The 17,630-nt window shown below is 39.8% G+C and overlaps 1 protein-coding gene across 9 annotated transcripts in view; it reads left to right on the forward strand.

The window, feature by feature from the left end:
* PHKB (phosphorylase kinase regulatory subunit beta) overlaps positions 1–17,630 on the forward strand; it is a 124,510-nt gene that overhangs the window by 105,289 nt on the left and 1,591 nt on the right. For all 9 annotated transcript variants that reach the window (XM_089540719.1, XM_089540718.1, XM_089540723.1 and 6 more), the window contains 4 exons: positions 9,058–9,192; positions 14,730–14,859; positions 15,936–16,043; positions 16,887–17,027. In XM_089540719.1, the coding sequence (XP_089396845.1) occupies positions 9,058–9,192; positions 14,730–14,859; positions 15,936–16,043; positions 16,887–17,027 (514 nt within the window). The remainder of the gene's footprint in view (positions 1–9,057; positions 9,193–14,729; positions 14,860–15,935; positions 16,044–16,886; positions 17,028–17,630) is intronic.

The raw sequence follows: 17,630 nt of genomic DNA on the forward strand, positions 1-17,630 counted from the left end.
ACTTTCTAACCTTTTCTGCTGAAACAAAGCCAAACAGGGAGGACAGTTCAGTAGCTGCTGTGCTGTGAGGCAACTAGGCCCAGCTCCAGCATTAAAGAAGCAGATAGCCCAGCCATGTCTGGCTGAAGGGGCTAAAAGGCCAGAGAGCCCAGGCGCAGCCGGAGGAGGGAGATCCCTCTGTTCTTGACCAGATGTGCTCTGCTGCAGACTCCAACTCCTACAAGGGGTCTGGGCAGTGAGATGGAAAACCTAAAAGGAATTGGCGTGGTCGAGGAGGGCGATCCCCCTGTCCTTTATCAAATGGCGCCACACTGCAGACACCAACCTCAGCTAGGGGTTTGGGTGGTGAGATGGAGAACCTAAGAGGATCTTGGTGTGGCCGGAGGAGGGAGAACCATCTGTCTAGGCCAGATTGCGCCCCACTGCAAACATCAAACCCTGCAAGAGGTTTGGGCAGTGAGAGAGAGGGAGAGGAGGCAGATCTGAAGAGGTGAGTGGTGATCTGATTCCTAATCCTATGTTTGTGGATTAAGCTTTACCCAAGAAGTTTGCTTCTGGCTTGCATTGCCAGTTTCAAAGAGACCTCAGTTCCCTCCAAAGTACAAGTGGAGAGTTCCCCACCAAAACCAACTGTCACCTCCTCCTCCTCCTCCTCCTCTTCTCCTTCCTCCATGATCCACTCAGACTGAAAGGATTTCCCAAGATTTCCCAGGTGTGGGGAGTCTTCTCCATCTGCCCCATCATCCCCTAGTTTGGAGTTTTCAGTCACTCCCTGGAGGGAATTTGGTCAAGGCATTTATTTATTGTGCTTGCCTTTTTGAAAGAAGAGGCAAAAGCTGAACTGAACAATCACACCCATCTTATTTAAATGTAGGATAGTGACATGGCCTTCATCTTCCACATTTACATGCTATGACTGTTGGGTTGCCTTGAATTAAAAGAGGCTTCCTTTGGAAGACACACATCTTGTGGTTATCACATAAGTGATATGCCTCAGTTCACCTATCTGTTGGTCAGGGAACTTTTATAGGATGTTTCCACCTCCATCGCTGGAAAAAGGAACATTGGTTCTTACCTGTGAGATGTTCATTTTCAGCTATGTAGGTGGAAATACCTTCCCCTCCCAAGAACTGAGGAGGCTGTTTCCCTTGGCTCTGCAAGGGTGGTAATTAGTTACTTTTAGTTTGAGTTTGTGGTAATTTCTATTATTATACTTATTGTATATACTCATGTATAAGTCTAGAAATTTTAGTCAAAAAATTGACCCAAAAAACCTGAGTCAACTTATCCACGGGCCAATACAGGTACCCTCTATATGTAGAATTTTGTAAGTTCTTTGGCATTGTTTTCCTTTGAATCATCCCTTAGATCCTTTGTTATATGCCCCTAGATTTTACCCTCAATTTATCCACAGGTCATATCAAAATCCATAATTTTGACCCCAAAACTTACCCTCGGCTTATACGTGAAGTCAACTTATAGTCAAGTATATACAGTATATTTTCATTCAGTGCTCTCTGAATTTGTTTTGCATCTTCGGCTATAATATTGACGGAGGAATGGTGAGGGTTGCTCCCTCTGGCGGTGACTCCTTTGAGTCTGTTTTTCTTGCTTATTTGGAATCAACGCATGATATAGGATACTTCCATCTACAGTGCGCCCTCCCCTTATGTGGGGATCAATGGCGAATCCCTCCACATAAGGGGAAATCAGCATATCCTGAAGCCCCATAGGAAGTAATGGGGCTCGCGCCCATGGCGCGCAGTGGTGGGCGATGTGCGCACACCATGGACGCATGGCCAATTAGTTCTTCCGGGGTGCGCAACGGGCTCTTCTGGCGCAGCTTTCAGCATATGCTGAAAGCCGCGTATGGCATGTCTGCATAAAAAGTAGGTGCACTGTATATTGCTGACAATGAACATTTCACAGGTTGGAACCAGTGTTCCTTTTTCATACTGATGGAGAGACAAGCAATCCTGTTGATGAGTAAAGCCCAGGTTTGCGTGGCAGGTGCTTTCCCCCCCAACCATCAGATGTTCACTGTAGCAAATCCTGTGCAATTTATGCTCTCATCTAGTGTTGTGTGTATGCTGTTTTCCCAATGACACTTTAAATTGTTAAGTTATCGACACTCTATCCTGAAATACTGACAGCGCAATAGAGAGCATTAAATTATGGATAGCATACCTGGGGCCTGTATCTGGGGCTTCTAGTTGCCTAAAGGTAGCAGAAACCTGAAAACAATACATCTTCTCTTTATTTGCATACATCTTTTGATCTAAATTAGTTGCAATGGCAATTAGAAATGGGATATTCCATTGCAGTTACATTTCACACAGAGGCTGCAATTCACAATCTACGTAAGGCAACAGATATGTGCTTAAACGGGTGCTTCCCTGTCAGTTTTTGTAGGAGTAAGCCATCTGAGTGATGTGTAGATTGCCAGTTTTATTCCTTCAGCCTCACACAGCTAAAGCTTTGGGTTCCCAGCAGAGGTGACAGAACTAGTGCCACAGATTTCAGCATTCAAGGTAGAGGAGGATGTGTGTGACTGCCCCAAAAGAGCCCAGAACATGCAGTATAAGCCTCCCAGTCACAGTATTGCATAAATGCATCATTTTATAAAGCCGTAAACAAAATTTTATAGCGATGTTTGTTTTTCAGAACGTTATGGTGCTATATTTTCTTGCCTTTGATGTTTTGGCCTTATTGCTAGTTTACCTTCAAAGGCAGAATTTAAATTTCTTTCCATCAGATAACAGTCTCTTCTTCTGAGATTCCTTAGGCCCTACAATCGACACGTGCTTCTCTTTTTCCATAAACAAAGCCCTTAGTTTTTCCTGTTTACACTACCTGCTTTGCTTGAGAAGCACTACTTTTTTTGCTTAATGGCCTGAATAGGTACATTTAGCCACATGAATATAATAAATGATAAGATACGGCATATTCTTTAAATGTAATTTATATTTTTAAATCCTTGATTTTACAGAAGAAAATAGACTTGAAAATGGGTAATAGTTGATTTCCAGCACACACCCAAGAATATTCTAGGGTTGATATGACTAGTTATTTATTAATTTTTAAATCCATACTTTGGGGAAAAGTTAATATATCAAGAACTAGGACTAGGACTTCCTTGCTTCATTTTTATCTAGTACAGTGGGTCCTTGATATCCAGGACCCCCCATAGATACCAAAATCCATGGATGGTCAAGTCCCATTAAATACAAAGGTTTAGTAAAATTGTTTCTCTTATATAAATTGAACTCTCAGAATCTCCCTGCTAGCTTGGTTATACTGATTCGGTGTTTGTGGGAGTATTAATCCAAAGAGGTAACCTTTCAACAGTCTGAGCTAAAGAAATGTATGGAACATCCTCCTTACTGCTTGACTCATTGCAACAGATGGCTTTGCTGTACACTCAATGGAACAGAGAGCCTTACAGCACCTTAAAGATGGCAATATGTTTATTATTGCCATAGGCTTTATGGATCTGTCTTTGTGTGTGCATAACTATATGTGCATGCTTGTGTGTGAGTATACACAAACGGCTTTAGAGAACAAAATGTAAAAAGGAGGGCTCGACAAGACACATTAAAAATGTTTTTATAGAAGCTCCAGAAATTGTTTTATTGCTTTTCTAAGAGATGAATTATGTACTTCATTCTCCTTTGCACGTTAATTGGTTGCTGTTAAGGGGCACACCTTTTCCTCTTACAAGCTGTTTAGCTGCTTTTAGGTACTGAATGCTTACTTAGGTGTTAATTAGGAGTGGAATGCAGAAGTCAGCTTGTTAACTCTTCAGTTTGCAGGTAGCATGCTAAGTTCATCTAGGCTTTAATTTCAATTCCTTTGCAATTTCACTTTATCCACCTTTGTTTCTGACAACTTGATAATGAGGCTTTTGTAAAGAGTGTCAGTGCACAGGGGCAGTATCTGCTTAAGGGGACACACTAAACAGAGGGATAAAATTTTGGTCTGATAGCTTCAGACTTAAACCCTGAACACAAATAGGTAATGATCTGTACAGTTACCATTGCTGAATTCTTTTTATAAAAATAGGTAGCAATGTTACTTCCCAATACTGTATTTCAGTTAATTTGTTTTGCACATTTCAAGTAAACAAAATGATTTTTAAAAATAGCTTTGTTAATAGGAATCAAATATATTTTATAGGGAGCAGAAAGTTTCTCCAGCTGCAGTGCACAAATTCTTCATTTAAATGGTGATGCATATTGGAGAATAGTTTAGAGTTTCTTAAGGATGTGTTCTGGGATCCCATAATACAGGTACCTTGCTGAAGCTGAAAAGGTCTAGATCAAGCCTATGGGTGTCACTGTTTTATCCTGACATATGGGTATTAATAACGGCAGTTATTTTTTCCAGCTGTGGGTTGCCCAGTTGTTGGGAGTCCTATTTTTCAACCTTGGAATGAATAATGAATATGTTTTCCATCCCGAGTCTGGACAATGCCTAGGTGACAGACAACCTGGGAGTCCCTTGTATACTGGTTTGAATTCCAGTGTATAAGAAAGACAGGCCAGAAGTATATGAAAAAAAGAAAAAACCTTCATTAACTCTCTTCCCCCCACTAAAATTGTCATTTTTTGTATTTTTTCATGTCTGAAAACCAGTCTCCTTCTTTGTTCCAAGGTTAATTCCATACCCTCATTTCATCATTATCATCCGCTCCAGTGAACAAAATTAACCTTCTCCCAGAAATTCTGGCTTGATAATTATTAGATTTGGTGTCTCATTATTAATTTGTGTGCCAGCTTTCTTAGTGAAGTAGATCCAAATCCTGACAGCCCATTACTATACAGAATTCCAATCAAATGTATTCTAGCCAGACCTTGTCAGTCAATTTCCCTTTTTGCGGACAGTGCCTCTTAAGGTTTGGAAGGGGTGCATGTATGCCATTTCTTACCTTAACTTTTATAGTAGTAGAACATTTCATGTAACCCATTAGAGATGGAGAATACTTCAATGAGTGGAATTCCTCTCTCTTTCTCTCTCCCTCGCTCTCTGTCCATAAATTAACTGGTTCACTGAGGCTGATTTTTCAAGAAACATGATCCTGTATTTGTTGCATCAGCACAATGCTGTTGTGTCTGAAGGGAAGACCAGAACCGCAATTGAGCCTGGAAGTTGTTTCTTCACTGTGTCCCTCCCTTTCTAATCTCCATTAAATTTTGCTTCAGCAAATCTGTATTTAATCCTTTGACATGAGAGGAGCCAAGGACTTTCTCTAGTGCAAACTGCCCTTGATCATTTAATTTGACTGACTGAAATGCAATTGTTTAGGTACCTAAACATTTCTGTATCGGGGTACACTATGTACAGTGGTCCTTTCTTTTACGCGGGGGATCTGTTCTGCTTAAAACAAATTCCGCGTTTGCTTGAGCCCCATTAGAAGTAATGGGGCTCATGCGGTGGCACAGTGGCACGGCGGCGCACATGCACCACAGGTGCGCATGCCATTATTCCTTCTGGCGCACGGTGCAGCTTCTTCCGGCGTTGCTTTCAGCATATGCGTATAATGAGTGCAATTTGTTCCTTAATTCTTGGGGCATGTGTGGCTCCCTCTTCTCATCTAGCTCCTATTTTATACCTGGTTCCAATAGATGGGCCTTCTATAGTTCTGTTAGAAAATAAAGTCGATCCTTCAAAGCTTACATCTGCTGACTGGTTTACATCATGTTGAAGAATGGAGCTAAATAGTGTGTTATTCTGCTTGCTTAGAGTTAAGAAAATTGCCATTGAATGCACTTTAGTGCTATTCATTCAGCTTCTGTGTATACTGTCATACGGTGTCTACTGATGGATGATTTATCAAGCAAGTATTAACAGCTCTTGGAATAGCATTACTCTTGCTAAGACAGTCTTGAAGGCATAAACGTGAGCAATGCAGTATAAAAGAGGAAGAAAAATTACCTTGAATGAAAAGTCCTAAACAGCTTCTTTCCAGTATTTCCAACAGTCTAAGGCCTGGTACACACTGCCAGGAAGCGGTGTCCTGGCAGCAGTAGTAGGGCTTGGGACCGTGTACCAACTGTGCAGTCCTGAGCCCTACTATGTGTGGGCAGTGGCCTGATGATGGCATCCTGTCCACACGGGCGCCGTCATCTTTATGTAAGGGACATGCAGTGTCCGTACGTCACTGCATGTCCGTTACGTCATGCAATGGTGCACTTGCGATGTAACCCGGAAGTACTGGGTTCTTTTTACTCCGGAGGGACATCACGCTGTTTGGCGGCTGGGGCTTCCCTCCAGAGTTAAAATGGGCACCTGCATACCGCCGTTTTTGGGCGGTCTGTACTGCATCTAAATTTCATTTTGATCCCAGTACTGGTCCAGCACTATTTGTTAGTGTGAAGAAATAAGATTTGTGCTGTGGAAATGGCAACAAGTAGATAGTATAGTATCTTCATTACATACATTGCATGATGATAATAAAGAAAAATTTAAAATGTAATGATGATAGAAATACATACCTGAGCCGGCAATTTGGGAAACAAGAGGCTAAAGATGTCTTTTCACATTCTAATCAATGCTGTGTGTTATTCTTAGTTAATTTCAGAATTTCATGCAGGAAAAAAAACCACAATTAATTTGAAACATTGTGTGCCTGGGGCATATTGTGGTTGATGCCAGAGTAGCATTTTGCCATTTAACCACAGATGGAGATGTGGGGATAGCAATGCCTTTTGAAAAGGTATTTCACTGGTTGAGGCTAATTAAACAGTAAACAAAAAACTCAAATTCAAATGAGTGTTCAGTAAAGCAGAGGTTAAGTGATGTAGTCCATATATGCTCCACTAAGCAGACAAGTTCATTTTAATCTAAATGGTAGTGTCTTTTAACAGCTGGGTGCTAGCTTTTCAAGCAATTTCAATAGCCCATTAAACAGTCCAAGTAAACAGTACATTCATTCTTCCATTTATGGATTTGCAGAGAATTGTGCTGAAGATGTTTGACTCACCAAATCTCATCTTATCAGACTTTTCAGCCGTATCCTCATAGCTGTGTTCTGAGTGGACCTTCCAGAGCAATAATTTGTAGACTTGGGATATTTTTACTTAAGTTTTTTATTTAAAGAGGAGAAGCAAGCTTAGTGGTAAAGTAGCACATTTTAAAGATTAGTTAATTATCTAATATTTTAACTTGTGAAAAATCTAAACTAAGAAATAAGCATAGAAATCTACCCTATGTTGTTTTTTAAATATGGGATATGCTATTTGTAAGCTGCCCTGAGATCTCTTGATATAGGGCAAGAATGAATGAATAAATAGATAGATAGATAAACAAACATGTGTTTAGACTATTGACAACTAGTGTAATTATTTATATTGATTCTTTCTAAGTACTTCTAAATACTTCCTTCATCTCTATATGAGCTGTTGATTGTCCACATTAGTTTGTTTAGGTATAGTACAGCACATACATACATACACACATACATTAAAGTGTCCCAAGCTGTTTGTTTTGAAAGACAAATTATTATTATTATTATTTTATTATTCAAAATTAACAATATAATTATAAATCTGTGCCAAATACAGCCATATACTGTATTATCCAATCAAATCATCTATAAATATCTATGCATCCATCCACCAATATGTAATGTGTGTTGTTACTCTGCTTCTATAACATATGAGTGGATGCTGAAAAGTTCTCAGCCTGACCAAGGAGCAATGAAACCTACATGCTATTCCACATATCGTCCTCAAAATTCAACACACTTGGCTCATTGTTTCTGAAGTTTCTTTAATGCTTCCCAAATCATTCTGATGTCAATTCACTGAAATGCTGATCTGCTGCTTCTGTCACCTCTGAGTCATTTGAAAAATTCCTTTTTTCCCCCCAAACTCTTTTTAAGGTTTCAAAACAGAAAATAGCCTGACGGAGCAAGATCTTATAAGTAGGGTGGATGATCTGAAACCCCAAATTTTTCAAAACATCCATCGTCTTGCCAAAACTGGTAGCAAGTGCATTGTCCTGCAAAAAAAAAAACACAAAACACCTTTCTGCAGCTTCCTTCACCATTTTTCCTTCAATGCCTTCTTTTATCAGTGCTGTAAATTGAAATAGTAGTATGTATTAACCCAGGGGTAGGCAACCTGCGGCCCGCGGCCCGGCAAGGCCTTGGGACCGGCCCCAGCTCGGTCCTGCCGCCGATTGCCGTCGGGGCCTTTGGGGGGCAATTGTCTATAGAAGCCTCAGAAACATGCATTTATATTAACATTTTTTAAAAAATCAGCAAGTTTTTTTCGCGTGTCCTCCATTTTTTTTTAAAAAAAGTGTCTTCCATTTGAAAATTTTGTCCTACATTTGTCCTGGTTTATTTATATATTTAATTTTTAAAAAAATATTTAATTATTTATTTTTTGGCTTCGGCCCCCCAGTTGTCTGAGGGACAGCAACCTGGCCCCCGGCTCAAAAAGGTTGCCTACCCCTGTATTAACCATTTGGCCCTTCCAAAAATAGTAATCAAAATACCTTCCTTATCCCAAAAAACTGTGGCCATGACTTTTCCTGCTGACCTTGAAAATATATTATAAATAGATGTTTTTCACATGTCTATTATACTTTGAATATAGAGATGTTATATTTTTGTGTATGGCTTTGTGTGATGAGTTAGAAAAATAATTTATTTTCAGCTGCATGCACAGGTATTGTGTAGTTACATAAATGTAGTATTTGTTTAATGCAGGTTTTTGTATTGGTTTTTGTCTTTTGGTATGTACAGTTTTGTGCGTGTTTTTACAGCAGCTTCCTTGGAGTCCACAAAGCTGTCTTACATCCTTCAAAACTCCTTCCTATGGCATCTAGCAAACAGCAAAACATGAAGATGTTTCAGCTTTAGTGAACTACACAATATTAACTGAGTTTGTTTAACTGTGTTACATGTTTTACAGGTTTGGTACAATCCTTTCATATGAGATTTTCTCTTCCTGCCTGTCTTGATAGAGGTGATTTCACTCACCAGTATTTCTTGTTCCTACTTGGTTCTTCAAAATAAAGATTGAGTTCATGGTTGTTTTTATTTTTCAGGTGGATTGTGCACGCCATGAAGTATGAACTGCAGATCCGTGCCGGGGAGATGCCCCCCATAGATTTATACCAGCTGTCACCCAGTGGGGTGAAGCAGCTTCTCTTGGATATTCTTCAGCCTCAGCAGCAAGGAAGGTAACAGCTCTCTCTCAGTAAGCCTCTCACAGTGGCGTTCCTCACCGATTGATTGTACTTGCTCTGTTTTCTTTGGATTTTGTTTTCTTTCCTCTTTGCAACCAGTTCTTTTCTCACTTTTTTTTTTGAGGTTGCAAAGACAAAAACAGACACAGATGAGTATATCTGTTCACTCTAGTCTCCCTGCACAGGGCTTTGCTCTATCATCAGATTTTGATACTTTAGTTGGCAGTAGCTACAGGCATCTGGTGTGTAGGATTTCCCTCACCTAGCTTGACACTGGGAAGGAAGCCAGCATAACCCAAAGACTAGTTACTTCAGAAGTTTGTTTCAGTTAGAGCAAGGTTTATCTGCTGATTGCTGACTTCTTTCTTCTGTGCTTTCTTATTAAATCCCCTCTCTCATCAGCATTCTCAGGCTGCAGCACATTGCCTGGGGTGTGTTGCTTCAAGATTCACTTGGTTAAAATTAGCTGCCTGTGTGAGTATGCATGTGTGTGCCACAAACAACCACAGTGGATTCTGAGGACACTAGAGTCATGCTGTGACTAAATCACTGCTGGACAGCAGAAATCTGACTGCAATGTAGAATTTTGCACAGTTAGTGTACTATTTGGAGGTGGGGGAATGGCTTTCACATGGTAGGGGCTCTGCTGTGCTGAATTTCAGCATTGCCTGCTATAAGTCATAACAAATGCTTGGTTGTCTTTGATTATCTCCTTCCCCGCTGCAGTTCTCATCTCTTCATGTGTCATAGAATCATAGAGTTGGAAGAGACCACAAAGGCCATCCAGTCCATGCCCCGCCATGCAGGGACTCTCAATCAAAGCATCCCCGACAGATGGGCTTCCAGCCTCTGCTTAAAGACCTCCAAAGAAGGAGACTCTGTCAAATAGCTCTTACTGTCAGGGAGTTCCTCCTAATGTTGAGGTGGAATCTCTTTTCCTGTAGCTTGCATCCATTGTTCTATGTTCTAGTCTCTGGAACAGCAGAAAATAAGGTTGCTCCATCCTCAATGTGACACCCCTTCAGATGCTTAGACAAGGTTATCATATCACCTCTTAACCGTCTCTTCTCCAGACTAAACATACCCAGCTCCTTAAGTCTTTCCTCTTAAGGCATGGTTTCCAGACTCTTCACCATTTAGGTGGCCCTCCTTTGGACATGCTCCAATTTGTCAAAATCCTTTTTGAACTGTGGTGCCCAGAACTGGACATAGTATTCCAGGTGAGGCCTGACCAAAGCATAATATAGTGGCACTATTACTTCCCTTGATCTAGACACTATACTTTGATGACCACTTTAATTACCACCACTTGGTTTCATTTCATGACAGCACCCTGGGCTTTTCATCCCACCGCTGCCACCAAATTGTTACATACTCTTTTTAAAATCTTTGTTTTAAAAGATCTTATATCAGTAGCTTGGATAAATATTCAAACTCCAGATGAGGCTTCCTTGAATTACAACAAAACTTTATTTAAACAGCTTTTTGATAATGTTTTTCTTGTTGAGATGTTATATAAACTTGTTACTTCATGTTCTTATTTTCTTGCTTTCACTTTGTTATACAGTAGTTATAGTTTACTTTACAACTCTCTCTCCAGAGAACAATAGGTACTTCTATCCAGGACCTACTCAGTCCTTATGTTAGGTTACTTTCCTAAACTTAGCTCTGTATAGCTACTGATATCCTGCAGGATACTACACTATAGTAACTCCCTTTCCTAGAGTTCTGTATGTGTCCAGAGTCCCTTCCTTCTGGATCCTAACTATCTGTCCCTCTCTGGACATAGCAGAATCTGAATGTGGTTGGGAATGAAGATGGGTTAAAGTATTTGAAAAGTAAGAAGAAGATGGCCTTTCTGGCCATGAGACTTATGCCTTTATACCAGGACTCTCATGATTAGAGGGGCACTGACCTGAAATACTCACAAAGGAGAAATCGGATAATACTTAATAAGAAATACCTCTGCTGAGATTTTTCAAATGTTGATGAACTTTTCAACAGCCTTCCTGGGTCCAGCTTGTTTTTCCTTATGACATCTCTAGCAAGTTTGACTTCAGTGTTTGTACAAAACAAGTTTTTAAAATAACTCTGAACATTTGGTGTGGCAGATTCCCTGCCAAATAATTTGCATGTGTGTATAGGCACTTCTAATATCAACACCTTCCCACCCACCCCCAAAGAGAGAGAGAGAGAGAGAGCTTAATTTTCTCTTTGCTGGCAGCTCTGCTAATGTTGATGAAAGTGTGTTATCTTTTGAGCTGAGAAAGATTAGAAACCTGATGAAATGTCTCATTTGCTTTTTCCTAGCCACCTTCTACTTGGGAAGAGGAAGTTTTGAGTAAAACTGTTCTTTTAATCCCCAGTTTTATCTCTTTGTGAAATCAAATTTCTGTACAGCATCAGCAACATGGCTTTTAAAAAACTTTTACAGACACCTAGAGAGAAATATTCAAAGAGAAGAGCTGATCTAAGGAGAGATAGATACCCTTGCCTGGAGGCAATAGAAAACACTTTGTATAAATTATAAGTGTGTACCTTCAAGTTGCCAATCAACTTATGGTGACCCCATAAATCTCATATGGTTTTCTTAGGCAAGGAATACTCAGAGGTGGTTTCACTAGATCCTTCCTGTGAAGTATGGCCTTTGTTGCCACATAGTATTTGTTGCCGTTCTCCCATCCAAGTATTCACCTTGCTTAGCTTCCAAGATCAGACAGGATATAGTATCTTTAGGGATATTGAGAAACATATATACTTGACTATAAATTATTATTATTATTATTATTATTATTATTATTATTATTATTCTGTTTATTTATATCCTGCCTTCCTCCTGGTACAGGGACTCAAGGCAGCTAACAAATCTAAATATTTCAAATGAAAACAGTATAAAACATTAAAAATACAAGGTTTAAAAACAGTTAATTCAAACAATTAAAAACATTACAATATTAAAATTTAAAAATGTAAACTCTTTAAAACAAAAATCAAATCAACACCCATGTCAATATGCAAAGGCCTGGCGGCATAAAAACTTTCTTTACCTACTGTCACAAAGAAAGCAAAGATGGAGCCATCCTGGTCTCTCTAGGGAGGGAGTTCCAGAACTTAGGAGCAACCACTGAGAAGGCCCTCTCTCTTGTTTCCACCAAAGGTGCCTGAGAGGGTAGTGGGACAGAGAGAAGGGCTCTCCCAATTATCTCAATACTCTGAAAATACTCAATACTCTGAAAATTAGTGTTAATAGGAAGTCACTCTCCCTGAAATGTTTACCCAGTGTTATGCAGTCGTGAGCTCCCTCCAGCAATTCACTCATGGTGAGTCCATGTGTGATAATCTTCTATGACTCTAGAGACCAGGGTTTGAATAATGGCTTGGTCATGTAAAAACCCACTGAGTGATGGGCAAGTCACACTCTCTCAGCCTAAAAGGATGATAATTGTAAACCCCCGCTGAAGAAACTTGCCAAGAAAACCCTGTGATAGGTTTGCCTTTTGTTGTTGTGTGCTTTCATAGAATCATAGAATCATAGAGCTGGAAGAGACCGCAAGGGCCATCCAGTCCAACCCCATTCTGCTATGCAGGAAATCATAATCAAAGCATCCCTGACAGATGGCCACCCAGCCTCTGTTTAAAGACCTCCAAGGAAGGAGACTCCACCCAAATTTCCGATGTTCCAATGTCAAAGAGCCCTTAGTGTCAGGAGATTCCTCCTAATGTTGAGCTGGAATCTCTTTTCCCACAGCTTCCATCCATTGCTCTATATTTCCTATTTTCTGAAGCAGCAGAAAACAAGTCTGCTCCCTCCTCAACATGACACCCCTTCAAACATTTAAACAGGGCTACCATTATCTCCTTTTAACCGTCTCTTCTTCAGGCTAAACACATCCATTTCCCAAAGTCACTCCTCACAGGGCTTCATAGTTTCCAGACCCTTCACCATTTTAGTTGCCCTCATAGAATCCTAGAGTTGGAAGAGACCACAAGGGCCATCCAGTCCAATCCCATTCTGCCATGCAGGAAATCATAATCAAAGCATCCCCGACAGATGGCCACCCAGCCTCTGCTTGAAGACCTCCAAGGAAGGAGACTCCACTACACTCCGAGGAAGGAGTGTGTTCCACTGTCGGACAGCCCTTACTCTCAGGAAGTTCCTCCTAATGTTGAGGTGGAATGTCTTTTCTGCAGCTTGCATCCATTGCTCCGGGTCCTAGTCTCTGGAGCAGCAGAAAACAAGCTTGCTCCCTCCTCAATATGACATCCCTTCAAATCTTTAAACAGGGCTATCATATCACCTCTTTCGAGTCATTTCTGATTTGTGGTGACCCTAAGGTGAACCTTTCGTGGGGTTTTCTTGGCAAGATTTGTTCCGAGGAGGCTTGCCATTGCCTCCCCCTGAGGCTGAGAGCATGTGACTTTCCCGAGGTCACTCAGTGGGTTTTGTGGTCGAGCAGAGAATTGAATCCTGGTCTCCAGAGTCATAGTCCAAGACTCAGACAACTACTCTGGCTCAAGATCGCTACAAGTCATAATCAACTTGAAGGCACACAACAACTGTTTGAAATATTTTTGATTTTGTTTTTAAATTATGTTATTGTTTAATATAGCTTTAATTTCAGTTTTGTACGTTTTTAACTGAATGTGTTTTTATGGTAATGTTCTCCCTTTTTTGTGCTGCCTTGAATCCTAATCAGGGAGAATACATTATGTAAAAAAGAAGGGATGGATGGATGGAATAAGGAAATATAGCCAATCCTACTGGAATATGCTATGGATTGAACCTGGGACCTAGTGCATGCAAAGCATGTCCTCTGTTGTCAGACAGTGTTCCCTAATTCTATTATGTGTACTTGATCCCTGTCTGACTGTCTTCTGTCGCTTTCTGTTTATATTGATACCTATCTCAAGTCAGTTTGGGATGTATGTTTGATTTGTCTATGTCTTTTGTGTTTGTCTATTCATGATGAAACACTTATGAATATTTGTTTGCTTGAGAGAACGTATAATAACAGAGTCCTAAATTAAATATAATCTTGAAGAAGAAATATTGTAAGGGCAGCAGTTAACAAAGGTGAATCCCAGACAAACACTCTTATTAAGTTTTCCAAGTACAAGCTTGTGAAAATATTTGAAAATCACAATGTTTTTCTGCATGAATCTTAATTTTTGGTCATGACCCATAGCGATTGATTTGCTTCATTTCTTTTGTCTTTCTCCTGAAGGAGAATGAATTTTTTGAAAGCCATTTGACCTTTTTATAAAGCACACATTTAACTTCACACGTCTACTTTTAAAGCTCAGCATTTTTCTTTGTTTAAGAGTTAAGTTTTGTTCTTTTGAAAATAAAAAGAACTTTATAAAACAAGAAAGTCACCATAGCATATTGTGTTTTGCATCATTGATGGGCTGATTTCTGCTCTTATTTCTTACTGAGCTTAATTAGTCCACCAAAGGAAACATTGTTTTGATCTGGAAGCAGATTGCTTTTGTGAGCTAATACTCATTTTGTTTGCCTTTTTGATTCACAGATGCTGGTTGAACAGACGTCAGATTGATGGCTCTTTGAATCGAACACCAAGTGGTTTCTATGACAGGGTGTGGCAAATCTTGGAGAGGACTCCCAACGGTTTAATAGTGGCTGGTAATTTTTTGCCTCAGGTAAATTTATATGCAGAGTACTCTGGCCACTTTCATTTTTAAGCAGAGGATGGATGCCCACCAATCGTGGATTCTGTAGCAGAAAACGTCCCACATTGGAAAGGAACTGGATTCAAACAAAGGGTGTGGAACCACCTTCACCCTCATTCCAGTGGTAGAGAGACCCAGACCTTAATTATTAAATATGACTTCCTTTTTGGGCCCAGAGACAGAGAAAAAATATTGGAGAATGGTCCTATATTTAGTAACTGCCACCAGATTACTTCTGGCAAAAAACTGGAAATTAGAGAAAATACCTATGGTTATAGAAGATGATGGAAGTAAAAGAGATGGACAAATGAACAGTGTGGATTAATTTTAAAAAATCAACAAAAATTCAGAAAGGGAATGGAATCTTATGGTAAAATATCTGAATAGGGTTTGGGATATAAAAGAAACATTATTATAGAATATAGTAAGGTGAATGTAAATATGAAATTACAATGTCGGGAGGGGAATAAATATGAGTGAAAGATAAATAGATAATGAGACGTTATCATTTAAGAAAGAAAGTAAATATATACTGGATCAGTTTGAGTCGGTGAGTACCAAGAACATGGACAAGCTACTTGGTAGAGTGAGGAAAACAACATGCCCTCTCGATCCTTGCCCATCATGGCTGGTAGTCCGGGGGGAGATGTTATAGTAAAGTATGTGACATATATTATTAACGCATCTCTTAGGGAAGGCCAGTTTCCAACATGTTTGAAGGAAGCGATTGTAAGGCCACTTCTGAAAAAGCCTTCCTTAGATCCATCCTCTGGACATGAATAACTATAGACCACTTTAACATCTTCCATTTCTGAGCAGGTTTCCTGTCCCTGAATAGGTTATTCCTTTCCTGTCTGAAGAACTGTGGGTATGTAATATGTCAGTATTACAACAATTTCTTATTCCGAAGGAAGCATCAGTTTACTCTAACAGATTAATCAAATAGGACCTCTGTTAATTTAATTATCAAATCACAAATCTGACACGAGTCCAGTTCTATATCACTGTTACAGCTCACTTTTGTTATTGCTTTTCTCTTTTTACAGCAACCAACCTTGTCGGACATGACTATGTACGAAATGAATTTTTCCCTTCTGGTTGAGGATATGTTAAAGAATATTGATCAACCTGAATACAGACAAATAATTGTAGAGGTTTGTATTGCATAATATCAATGAGAAATATGAGGTATGAAATCCTTTTACCAGGATATATGATGGGATGACAGTAGTGTGAGATGAGAGGGATGCTGCTTGAAAGAGAGAAAATGCTTCATTTTCCATAGGAGTTTAAGTTAGGAAAACTAAGCAGAATAGGGATGTTTACATGAGTGAATGAAAAGAGAGAAAGCAACACAAAGATGGTGCAAAGATTTTAAATCACATTTTGCTACAACGCCTGAAATCCATAAATGTGCCTCTTTGCCAATTTATTCAGTTTCCAACTAGGATGGACTAAGTCAACTCAGTAGGTGCTCATGCATCTACATTACAGATGCACAAGATATTTACATGCTGAATAATTATGAATATGCTGCTATCACTATCCCTGACACTTGATACATACTGCATTCTGTCATCTGAGCCACTGTTTATATATAGGGGTCCATGTAAATTGGATTCCTGTGTGGTGCCTCCACGTGTGCTTACTTGTAAGCTCTTCGGACATCTACGCTTAACTCACAAATATTGGGAATAGTCCAGATTATTTTTTGCTTTAAATTGTTAGCACATGTTCTTCCTCGTGGTCTCTGTTATCTTGCACCTCCACAGAGCCACCGTCAGATATATTAATGTTTATTGCAATATATAGTCACAATTGAATGAAACTCATGCATATATGTACCGTTATACACCAGAAACACGATCATTAAAATGTTTAATGTCAGCCAAATTAAAAAGCTTTCACTGATGTTCATATCTATTTTCTTGTTGTGGCTTCAATGCATCCACTTAAACTGGATTTCAAATGGTTCTTTTTGCTCTCTCATGATTTAGCTGTTGATGGTTGTCTCCATTATTCTGGAAAGAAACCCTGAATTAGAGTTTCAGGATAAAGTGGACTTGGATAAACTAGTGAAAGAAGCATTTCATGATTTCCAGAAGGACCAGAACCAACTCAAGGGCATTGAGAAACAAGTCAGTATAATACTCATTCGATAATTAATACTTTTTGGTCTTATTTCTTCTGGGCTTTAGTAATCCACAACATAAGCATTATTTTGATATAGAAACAAATCAGATATGTGGAGACTTCCACAAACTCCTTGAGTGAAGAAACAAGGTTATACCATATGTATCTATTTATTTCCCAGTAGATAAGATTTCCACATCATGTAGTTTGGGTTATGTTCCTCCCACTCATTCCAGATAGGCAGGAAAGAAAAAAAGAGACCTTCTGGTGATCTCTGCTCATCTTTGCTACAGCCGCTGCAGTCCTTTTACTTCTCTTCATTTCTCTTGCTGTGTTGGCAAGGGCTCCCTCCCTTTCCCAGTGGGAGCACAGATGACTTTTGCAAACAGCTTTACAGTAGCATGGGAGCCATGGGAACAGATAGTGAAGGAAATCCCCTCCATGTCTCCTGGTGGCGCAGTGGTTCAATGCCTGTACTGCAGCCATTCACTCGAAACCACAAGGTTGTGAGTTCAAGACCAGCAAAAGGGCCCAAGCTCGACTCAGGCTTGCATCTTTCCGAGGAGGGAGCTAAAATGAGTACCCAGACTGTTGGGGGCAAATTAGCT

The sequence above is a fragment of the Sceloporus occidentalis genome, unplaced genomic scaffold (genome assembly GCF_023333645.1).
Source record: "Sceloporus occidentalis isolate IW3139 unplaced genomic scaffold, rSceOcc1.0.p SCAF_10, whole genome shotgun sequence".
NCBI classification, from domain to species: domain Eukaryota; kingdom Metazoa; phylum Chordata; class Lepidosauria; order Squamata; family Phrynosomatidae; genus Sceloporus; species Sceloporus occidentalis.